Source organism: Petaurus breviceps, unplaced genomic scaffold (assembly GCF_028583685.1).
Source record: "Petaurus breviceps papuanus isolate PSGF00001 unplaced genomic scaffold, PetGlider_PUasm1.0 151, whole genome shotgun sequence".
NCBI lineage: Eukaryota > Metazoa > Chordata > Mammalia > Diprotodontia > Petauridae > Petaurus > Petaurus breviceps.
Window position 1 is genome coordinate 308,407 of NW_027185712.1, and position 11,494 is coordinate 319,900.

Consider the following 11,494-nt stretch of genomic DNA (forward strand, 5'->3'; position numbering starts at 1 on the left):
GCTCCGAGCTGCATCCAATCAGAGCTGCAGCAGTGAGCGCGTCATCCTGTTCTTCCCCAGTGATTTGCTTGCTGGCGCCATTGAGAGCAGTGCCGCGGAGGAGAGCTGAGGCAGGACAACATAAGCCCTTCCCTGAAAATAAGCCCTCTGGTGTTTTTCTTTCCAAAAAAAATAATAAGACAGTGTCTTATTATCGGGGAAACACGGTAATATCATATTATATTATAACCATATCATGCAAGGAGGTGGCATAGTGGATAGAGCACCAAGAAAGCCTGGAGTCAGGAAAACCTGAGTTCAAATTCAGCCTTAGACATTTACTGGATGTCTGACCCTGGGTAAGTCACTCTGTTGGCCTCAGTTTCCTCATCTGTAAATAACACCTACCTCCTAGGGTTTTTGTGAGAATCAAATGAGAAGTTATTTGTAAAATACTTAGCATGGTGCTTGGCACATAGTAGGTCAAATATAAATGCTAGATATTATTCTATCATGTTATATTGTACCACATATCATATCTTCTTTCTGCTGAATCTCTTATGTATGATGTGTGTTTATATTAACCAATCTATCAACAAGCATGTAATATGATAGGTACTATGTCAGACTCTAGAAATACAAAGACAAGGATGAAATAGTTCCTACCTAAAAGAGACTATATTACAAACACATACACACACATACTAAGATACTGAGGTGATTCCTACATTTGTATACATCTAATTCATATTAAAAGGATATATTTTATATATATGTGTGTGTGTGTGTGTATGAATATAAACACACCTACTTCTGCATATGCACAAAAATAGTGCAGTTTTGGGACACCCTGTATATTTCATATTGATATGTTAATGGTTTATAAGAATAGATTACCATCCTCCCTGGGCAATATTTATGTTTTAGGAGGGGTTAATGCTTTAATATAAAAGAGTGGTGAATTTAGGGGTTCATCAGCTGGGAGGTGAGGAAAAACATTATATTTACTACGTACATGGTTCCCTTTTCAGACTCAAGGAGATGCCCAGGGTCAGTTTATGCAGTGAGTGTGAGAGAGATAGTAGAAGGATCTATAAAGGTAACTGGAGCTACAAAGACAAATTTCACTATTTTCCATGGGCTGGCCCCTTGGGGAGATAGCCTTAACACAATCTATCAAAAATATCATTTGGAAATTGAAAAATCCAGGGAATGAGCTGGTTTCATCTAATAATCTGTGACATTTGTACATTGCTTGCTTTTTTTTTTTACTAAAGTACTTGCTCAACCACTTTTTATTTAATGCTCATAACACAGGTATAAAGAACAGGTGTTACAGTCCTCGTTTTCCTCATCCTCAAGTAAGGAAGCTGAAGCCCAGAGACAATATATTGTGTCTTGCCCCGTCTCTCACAGCTGGTTTGTGGCAAAGCCAGGGTGAACACTTGGGTCTTATGAACATCCTGCCCATTCACCCCTGTCTATACCACTCAGCCTCCACAGTGACAACCTGGGTTTGTTCCCCTCACCCTCCCTTCACTGCCCAGCTGACTTCACTTTTAAGTAGCCTCAGCTTAAACTCTTTTAAGTGAGCCAACAGCAAAGTGAGAAATACAAGCAACACCATTGCTTATATATCGGAAGTCTAAATGGAGGAAGTAACAATGTTAGAAATGGTAGGTAGGCTTGCTGATTGATGGGGCACCAGCAAGGTTTGGGGGTGGGGAGAGAGGGGAGAGTGAGGTACTCAATGAAGATCCCTTGGACTTGCCAATGTGCGACTGGGTCCCTGTAAGAGGCCCTGGCTTAACTGTTGTCTGTTGACAAATGGCCTTACTCCTCTCTTTGGTCCATATTAGGTTGGAGAAGAGTCAATGTATTTGGCAAATAAGTCTTGGTGATCACAGAATTCCCTTGAAATAGGGGGGATATGAGATAAATATCATAGGGTTAGTCATGATGAAAAATCAAGGTACTGGGTAGATGTTATATGTTGGAGACACAGCAGGGTCAATTGAAATTTCACTTGCACATCTGTGTGTGTGTGTGTGTGTGTGTGTGTAGAGAAGCAAGATGTGTGCTTTTGAAGGTCAAGAGGATGAGGTCAGATTGAATATATATCTGTTAGATCACTGTCAGTTCCCAGAGGGGTAGATGGATAGCCACTTGTCATATTAGAACTGGAAGGAGGGGTCCAGGGTCCAGGGCAGTCACCAGACCTGGTTCATAATCTTAAGATTCCATCAACTAATTGTACTAAGTATCAAGCCCTTTAAGGGATACAAATGTTGTTTGAATAGATGAGAAGTCACAGTTGCTATCCTCAAATATGACTGGTGATTAAAAGATATGGTGATAGATTAAATGATAAATAACAATACTCCCTTAATGCTCCAAAAGATCCATTCTTTAATTGATCATTGTATTTAGACCCCAACCCTTCATTTTACAAATGAGTAAACTGTGGCTTGGAGGTTGTGTTACATGGGTAAGAGGTGGCATGACCTCGCATCTACCTGCACAATTCAACAAACACTTAGTAAATGTGCAAAACCTTCTGCTGGGCACTGGAGACACAAAGACAAAAATTGGTGATTTCTACTCATCAGAAGCTTGCATTCATCTAGAGTTGTAGACAGTAATGAGTGTAGATGAATCAGTTTTTGGTCTCTTAAAGCAGCACTATAATGACCAGAAGCAAACGATGATGTATTGTCTCCTCACCCCTACCTTCTTTTTTTTTTCATTTTTCAAATGCTTTATTAACTTCTGATTTACATCATTCATTTCTGCAAGATTTTTAGTTACAAATTTTCTCCCCGTTTTTCTCCTATCCAACACCCCAAAATAGCAGTCCCACAAGATATTCCCTCCTCTAATCTTCTCTCTCCCATATCCTCTCCCATACCCCTTTCGACTTTTCCAGTGGACCTCTATGCTCCAGTGCCAGTATATCTTATTTCCCAATTACATGTAAAATAGTATTAATAATAGCATATATGTGTATGTATTTAAACATTTGATTTTAAAACTGAATTCCAGATTTATTCCCTTTCTCCCTTGTCACCCACCCTTACTGGGAAGATAAGCAGTTCAGTATAGGTTGTACATGTGTGGCTAATGCAAAACAATAACATAGTAGATATGTTGTAAAAGACTGACTATATTTCCCTCCCTCCTTATCCCACCTCCCACTTATTCTATTCTCTACTTTGATCCCGTCCCTTTTCAAAAGTGGGTGCTTCCAACTTCCCTGCCTTCCTTCTCATCCCCTTCACTCCTACTCTCCTGTAGGGTGAGATACTCTATTTAGTGTGTATTTCATTCGCTCCCCAAGCCAGATTCAATGGGAATAAGGTTGACCCATTCCCTTTTGCCTTCTTATTCTTCCCCTCCGTTGTAACCATTTTCCCTTCCCTCTTCTATATGAGATAGTTTACCCCATTCTGTCTCTCCCCATCTCCTCTCATTATATTTCTCTCTCACCTCTTAATTTCACCTTTTAAGTATCATCCCTTCCTGGTAAATTGGTCTTGTGCCCTCTATCCATGTCTACCTGTAAACATATATATACACATTCACATATGTATTCATATGCCCATATACCCTCATAATATAGACATATATATCTCTATTCCCTTCAACTATTTTCATACTGAGAAAAGTTTCATCAGTTAAAATTATTGTTTTTCCATGTAGGAATGTTAATGGTTCAACTTTGATAAGTTCCTTATGATTTCTTTTCTTGTTTACTTTCTCATGCTTCTCTTGCTTCTTGTATCTGAATGTCAAATTTTCTTTTCAACTCTGGTTTTTTCAGCAAGAATGCTTGATTCCACTGAATGACCATATTTTCCCCTGAAACATGATACTCAGTTTTGCTTGGTAGGTGATTCTTGGTTTTAATCCCAGCTCCTTTGACCTCTAGAATATCATATTCCAAGCCCTTCGATCCCTCAGTGTAGAAGCTGCCAGATCCTGGGTTATCCTGATTGTGTTTCCACAATATTCAAATTGTTTCTTCCTGGCTGCTTGTGATATTCTCTCCTTAATCTGGGAATTCTGGAACCTGGCTATAATATTCCTAGGAGTTTTCTTTTGTGGATCTTTTTCAGGAGGTGATAGGTGGATTCTTTCCACCTCTATTTTGCCCTCTGGTTCTAAAACATCAGGGCAGTTTTCTTTGAGAACTTCCTGGAGGATGATTTCTAGGTTCTTTCTTTGATCATGGCTTTCAGGTAGTCCAATAATTTTTAAATTATCTCTCCTGGATCTATTTTCCAGGTCAGTGGTTTTTCCCATAAGATATTTCAGATTGCCTTCTATTCTTTCATTTGTTTGGATCTGTTTAACTGCATCTTGATTCCTCATAAAGTCATTAGCTTCCATTTGCTCCAATCTAATTCTGAAGCAATGATTCTCCTCAGTGAACTTTTGAGATTCTTTTTCCATCTGATAAATTCAGCTTTTTAAGGCATTCTTCTCCTCATTGCCTTTTTGAGCCTCTTTTGCCATTTGAGTTAGTCTGTTTTTTAAGGTGGTATTTTCCTCAGTCAAGTTGTTGATTCTCATTTTGTAATTTTCTTGCACTGTTCTCATTTCTCTTCCCAATTTTTCCTCCACTTCTCTTATCTGCTTCTTATGGCCTGTAACCAGCTTGTATTTTCCTTTGAAGCTTTTGGTGCAGGAGTTCTGACTTTACTGTCTTCCTCCTGTCCCATGCTTTGTTCCTATTTGTCCCCCAAATAGGAGTCTAATGTTGGAATCTTCTGTCTGCTTTGTTTCCTTTGCCTGGTCATGTTGCCCCTCAGTCACTTGACCCCTGGGCTTTTTGACACAGTAGGACTCTGCCATCAGACAGAGGAGTTTTCGTCCCAAATGCTGGGGTTTTCTCAGCTGCTGGAGTTATTAGATGGGTGCCCTCTCTGAAGCCTCCACATGCTCTGGCAAGTTGGACACACCCTAGACTGCAATCCAGATCCAAGCAGGTTAAAGCAAGAGCGATTACCCCTCAGACTGGTCGCTTGGTCCCCCTACACTCTGCAGGCCAGGAGCTGAAGCTGCCACATGGCGTCGGTTTATTGCCCCTGGGGGCAAAAGCCAACGTACTCCCTCTTACTGGGTCCCAAAGTCCAGACTGCACTGACCTCTCACTTTGTCCTTCACATCTGTGTGTTGATAATTCTGGAAACGGCCACAGCTGCTGGTGATCTGGAGTCCCTCTGGCCAGTGGCTGGTCAGACCCGCCCTGGGGCTAAAACCTCCTGGGCCTGGACTTGGCTCCCAGAGCACTGCTCTGGCCAATTCCTGCCTGGCTGTCCTCAGTGGGAGGTTAGCTTCTCTGTGTCATTTTGTGGGTTGTGCAGCTCCAAAGTTTGTTCAGAGTTCCCTTTTCACATTGATTGGGGAAGGTGGAAGCCAGAGCCACTTGGAGGTAGTGCTTCTACTCCACCATCTTGACTCCAGCCCCTCACCCCTACCTTCTTGAGGGGCATGCCTCATATCAGACCTGAATTATAGGCATTACTCTTTCTAGTTATGGTTGATTCTAAAAGCAGCCAGGATCCTTGAGGTCAGAGAATATGTTTTATTCTTTTTTTTAAGCCTCCAGAACTTTGTTAGCATAGTAAACAGTGAGTCAATCCTTGTTTAAAGAATAGAAGGTGCATTTTGGTCATCAGAAATGCTGGGCAAGATTCTCTCCTCCATGGCTAAGGCAAGTCTGATCCTGATCAAAACTGACAAGCTGGTCCTCAGTGTCCCTTCATCACCATTTCTTTTCCTTTCTCCCTTTTGACTTCTTCCTTTCCCACCCAACATGGATCTAAGGGTCCTCTTGCAGACAAGAGCCCCCACTATGGCTTTCTCTCCAAGTATGCCCTCCCCCCACCAAGAATCCTCTGAATTTTTCATAGCATTTTGCCTGTTACTCTCCTTTGCATTTATCTCACTGTCTGTTACATCACAGTTTACTTGTATACTTATCCTTTCCTTAATTTCAATCAATTATTCAGTCAATAAACATTTATTAAGTGCCTACTATGTGCCAGGCAGTATAAACTTCTTGAGAGCAGAGCCTGTGTCTTATATCTTTGTATCCTTAGTAACTAGAACATAGCAGATGCTTAAGAATTTTTGTTGAATGAACGAATGATCTTTAGATCAAGGGCTCCCTCCACTAAAAGCCTATGATTTGAAGACCTTTCATTTATCTGACTTGATTTCCATTGTCCAAGTAGAAACTTGTGATTTTGATAACTGGTATATCCCCAATAACCAACTCTCCTTATAAACCCTCAGATTTTACTTGCAAAATAAGGACCACAGAAAGGACTCACACGAGTCCACAAAGAAGCCCTTTCCCCTTTAGGCAGACCCTAGAGATATGGATTATCCCTACTTCCCCCTATGGATGTCGAGGATGAAAATCCTCCCCACTGTTAAGCTCCAGTATGGGCATCCTCTGCTCCAGGGCAATGGCTCTTTTACTCTCCAATGAGAGGGTAGGCAATTTTTGGGCAATTGGAAATTTTCTGTTCTTTTTCACCTAGGTCCCATGTCCCTACCCTATACACAGGATTTTCTCAGATAGTTATGGACACACTTCCAACTTGCTATTTTGGGAAAGTATTTATTTATTATTCTTCTCTCTGCCCCAACTCACCCCTCCAGATCCCGTCAATAGGGCCTATAGAGTATGCTTCCCATTTGGTCATCACACATTCAAAGTTTTAAGAGGGATTCATAAAAGAATTTAGGATCTCTTTTCATTTCTATTTTCTTCCCACCTTGCTTTGGGGCAGTTGAGCAGGGTTCTTCTTAATTGAAGAAAGGAGAAACTGGTGGGACCTATGACTTAAAGGGTAGACCCTAGCTCCTCCAGGGAATATTCACGTCCCTGAGCTATTCATATATACCTCTCCCAATTAGCACCTGTACCTTAACTATCTTTAATGGGTAAGAAAATGTGGAAAGTGTTAACCTTGTGACAGGATAGTGGGAGAAGTTTTTATAATTGAGGTTAGGGATGGAGACCCCCAATCCCACCACAGATCCTTTGGAGATCTAATTGGTTCTGCTGAAGGTATTGAGTTTGGTGGCTGGGAGGTACAAAGGCCCCTCCATGACCATTCTTTTTCTTCAGGTCCTCCTGAAGAACATGGACAATGGAGACCTAACGATGTTCTACTATGGTGAGTGGTTATCTGAGAGGAAGGGTGAAAAGAAGACTCTGGTCTGTGAGATGTGTGCAGTGATTGATGAGGAAGAGATGATGGAGTGGACATCCTATACTGTGACAGTCAAGACCAGCAATGTTTTTGGTGAGTGCTGGCCCTCTTGGGGAAAGGCTTCTACTCTGCTAACTCCCTGGCCCCTGCTCTCTTCAAGTCTAGAGTCCTCTCTTGTTCCCTACTCTTGTTAAGACTACTTTTTGGGAAGTGACTTTTGAGGAGTTTATACATTTAGAATCATAGAATTTTTGAGCCAGAAGGGACCTTGTGTCTTTTAATCTAATCCCTTCCTTTTGTAGGCAAGTGAACTAAGGCTCAGGGAGATGATATTATTTATCCATGAACATACAGATTAGCTGTGGAAGATGTGAGACTGGAATCTTATGCTGATTCCACACCCCAGGCTCTTTCCATTATACTTATGGCCAAAAACCCCACAAAAGAAATAAATGGTCCCTCATGAACATCTCATGAATGGGAATAATCTAGCTTCCTTGTTGCTTTCCATTTTTCATTTATCTCATAGTTTGTGCTATTTATACATTTTATTAGATACCAAGATAATATTTAGATATTGGCTTCAGTTTCTCTTACCTTGCAGCTGGTCTTTAATAAAATTATGAATAAAGTAGACTTTGCCTCTGTGATCATCACCCCACTCAGTGCCTCTCCTAGGCTGTCTGGTAGAGTCTGCCTTCATGCCCTCATGGTGCTCCCTCAATGCCTAGGACCCCAACCTAGACTTGCCCTCTCTGGAGGGTGCTTAGTTCTCAAAATCCACCTCCCTTTCCTCTCTTCTATCCAAAATCTGGTAAGTTAGTAACATTCAAAAGTTTATATCAAAAAATTCAATAAGGATTTAACATGTTCTATCTACTCAAGATATTTGTATTTTAATAAGGGAGAATGCCTTAACCCAAAAAGAAAAAAGCTCTAAGGTTGGAGTTCTGTGTCAGGTAAGCAGGGAAGATTCTTGGTAAAGAAAAGCCTTCCTAAACCCCCAAATCATACTACATATACAGTTTCTAATTGTGCATATATATATATACATACATATATATATATATATATATATATGTATATGGCTAATCTTATCTGGCTGTGGTCTAACCACATCAGATTTGGTCAAGATCTAGCAAATCCAACCACTGTAGATTAAGAATTTGACTATCACCATTGATTAGGGAATAGCTAATTCATTTTATGGGGAGAAAAAATGCTTCTTTTATTACAGTCAAAGGAGTCAAGCTCCAATAGTGGAATTTTAGGCATTAGTAATATTTAACTGTCTTTTTGATAAAAGTTTTCCTGATACTTGGAAGTCACATGATATAGGCAACTGTCAATTCAGGCTATATACATAGAATCAACCCCTGGGATAAATTGTGCTGTGGGCTGCTATTTAAGTATTCATCTTAAATTTGAATTGAATCCTCCACACTGTCTTCTCTGAGACCTCTTGAAACCAACAGCATTTGTAACGAGATTGGTTAGAGTCCCAGACCAGGGAGTATTTGGGATTCAATCATTTGATTTGAACCTCATATAAACAGTAAGCCCTAACCAACTGAGCCACAAGCCAGTCTAGAAATAATTCCAGGGTTGGGAAGGTTTCACATCAGAGAGACCTAATTTCAAAGTCACTTATGTGGTCTCTTTGCCATGTCCCTTCAGGAGCTGGCACTGATGCCAATGTGTTCATCATCATCTTTGGAGAGAATGGAGACAGTGGTACCCTGCCCCTGAAGCGATCCAAAAACTTCAACAAGTTTGAACGCAATGGGACAGATACATTCAGCTTCACAGACATGCTGAGCCTCGGTCATCTCTGCAAGCTGAGGGTCTGGCATGACAACAAAGGTAGTTCCCTGCTTAGACCCCCATCCCAGGCATGTAGAGAAGGCCAGGCCATGGTTACTTCCCTAGATGGCTCAGTGCTCTGCTCTACGAGGTCAACACAGGCCAAGGGTTAGGTATCTATGGCAGTAGCCATGGACATGGCTATGTCATGACATGACAGTAGAACTGACTGGCTGCTTGAAGCTGACTTAACCTAAAAACTGGGGGCCAGACCAAGAAGCTATCTAGGTACCAATTCATATCATGACCAGGATTCATGATGTCCTCTGGGAATGATTATTCCCTAGGACCAAAAGGAAAGAATTAAAAATAGCAAGGATGTCACAGCAAACCCAAGTTTCTTTATACCACCTCTCATACCAGTCTGAAGTCTCTGAAATGAGCAAATTCCCTCCCTGGCTGCCCCTAGGCAAGATCAGTCATAGGGAATGAGCATTCATTTTTGGTCTCCATCATATTACTACAACAGAACTTTAAAAATCTCATTCCAAAATCACCCACTTCTTTCCTTTGTAGAACTAGGCTAATAAAGGGCAAGTTCAAATGATTAGAGGCCTTGGTTACTTCCTTTTAAGGAACAGGAGACAGTGGCACAGGGGATAGCTCTGCTTCTTAAATAATTCAAAAACTCAGTGATTTCATGGGGGTGGACAGTCTCTCCACTGATGCAGATGGTCGCCCCTCCATGTCTCCTTACAAAGTAGAAGGGATTTCTGTTTTATTTTGTGGCCAAAAGAATTCATTACCCCCGGGGTCAATGGGTGATAAAACTTTCCAAGTTTAGCCAGGCTGATCCTAGGATGATAGATACATAGTCTATCACTGGGCTTGTACTTGAAGGCTCCTCAGCTTGTATAGGAAGTGACAATGCTTGCATTCCATTAGTACAGCCTTTGAAAATTCAGTTTCCACAGTGAAGGGACAGAATCAGACTTTTTTGGTGATTTTGTTTACTTCCCCTGTTGGACTTTATAGAACTTCAAGCAAAGGAAAGATAACAAACTTTCTTCCTCATAAACAACAAAAGATACAAGCCTCGAAAAATACAAGCCTAAAATTTCTAGGTTACCCAATGTAACTTCCTTCTTCTTTCTCCCTGGTTTCCACTTTCTTTGCTGGTCTTCTGTCTATCCTGCCTTGCTACCTGAGCCCATAGTGTCCTGTCCCATTCTTTTAATTTCTCTACTAGAATTCTGCATTGCCGACCTTGGCCCTTTGACCTGAACTTGATTTTTGGACTTGGATTCCTGTGGTCCTAACCTTGGCCTATTGATTTGACCTAGTCTTGCCATTCTTCCCTGCCTTAGTATTTAGACGTGACTTCTGATTTCCTGGTAGCATTTAGTAAATCAACATTTTATTAAGCACCTATTATAGGCTAGGAACTGTTCTAGGTACTAGGGATACAAAAACAAAAATGATGCCTGACATGAAGGAGCTTATAATCTACTAGTTTATAATCTACTGTGTACACAGATAAGAAAATACAAATCTTTACCAAAAAAAAATACAAAAGAATATGGAAGAGGAAGAAGGCCCTAGCACCTGGGAACTTCAGGAAAGGCCTTATGGAAGAGGTGGCTCTTAAACAGAAGCTTGAAAGAAATTTTAAGAGGCAGAGGCAAGTAAGAAAGGCATTCTAGGCATGGGAGACAGCTTGGGCTGTCAGAAACAGATAGACAGGAGATGGCATGTCTTAGGGCAAAAGTAGCAACTCGGCCACTGTGCCTAGAATATTAATCTATAACCCTGACCCTCATTAACATCGCTACAACTGCTTCCTGAAGGCCCATTCCCGGTTCAAAATGCATTCTGCCTCTGGCAGCCACTCTCATAGACAGGTATTCAATGGAGATCATCAGCATATATACTATGTATAGAGCAATGCCTAGTTTTATACCAAACATACCAATCTATCAAAAATTACTCCCAAATAATGAAAAGATAATCTTTTGCTATAATCTTAAGCATGTAAGTCCCACAATTATTTCTGCAAAGAGGATGACAATGAATTCCCCCTCCTAGGCCTGATAGGGCATATACCAACACTCAACTGCATGGATATCCAACAAGGGGTGGTGGTAGGAAGAGAGAGCAGGGGAGAGAGGGAGAGAAGAAAGAGAGAAAGAAGGAGAGAAACAGAAGGAGAATGTAGCAAAGAGAGGGAAAGAGAGGGAGCCAGAGGAAGAGAGAAAGACAGAGGGAGAGAACTGTGGCAAAGCTAGGTCTCTATTACTCAGCTTAACTCCAAGTCAGAGCAGATTAAGAAACTCAAGACAGCATGCAAGGCCTAGGGATAAAGAAAGTATTCATTAATGCCTTTAATATGTAAGACAACGCGCTAAGTCCTGTGGAGATAGATAGATAGATAGATAGATAGATAGATAGATAGATAGATAGATAGATAGATAGATAGATAGATA

At 41.0% G+C, this 11,494-nt stretch overlaps 1 protein-coding gene across 3 annotated transcripts in view; it reads left to right on the top strand.

The window, feature by feature from the left end:
* Positions 1–11,494, top strand: part of LOXHD1 (lipoxygenase homology PLAT domains 1) — a 267,332-nt gene that overhangs the window by 216,434 nt on the left and 39,404 nt on the right. For all 3 annotated transcript variants that reach the window (XM_069077562.1, XM_069077570.1, XM_069077574.1), the window contains 2 exons: positions 7,124–7,301; positions 8,886–9,071. In XM_069077562.1, coding sequence (XP_068933663.1) covers positions 7,124–7,301; positions 8,886–9,071 — 364 coding nt within the window. The remainder of the gene's footprint in view (positions 1–7,123; positions 7,302–8,885; positions 9,072–11,494) is intronic.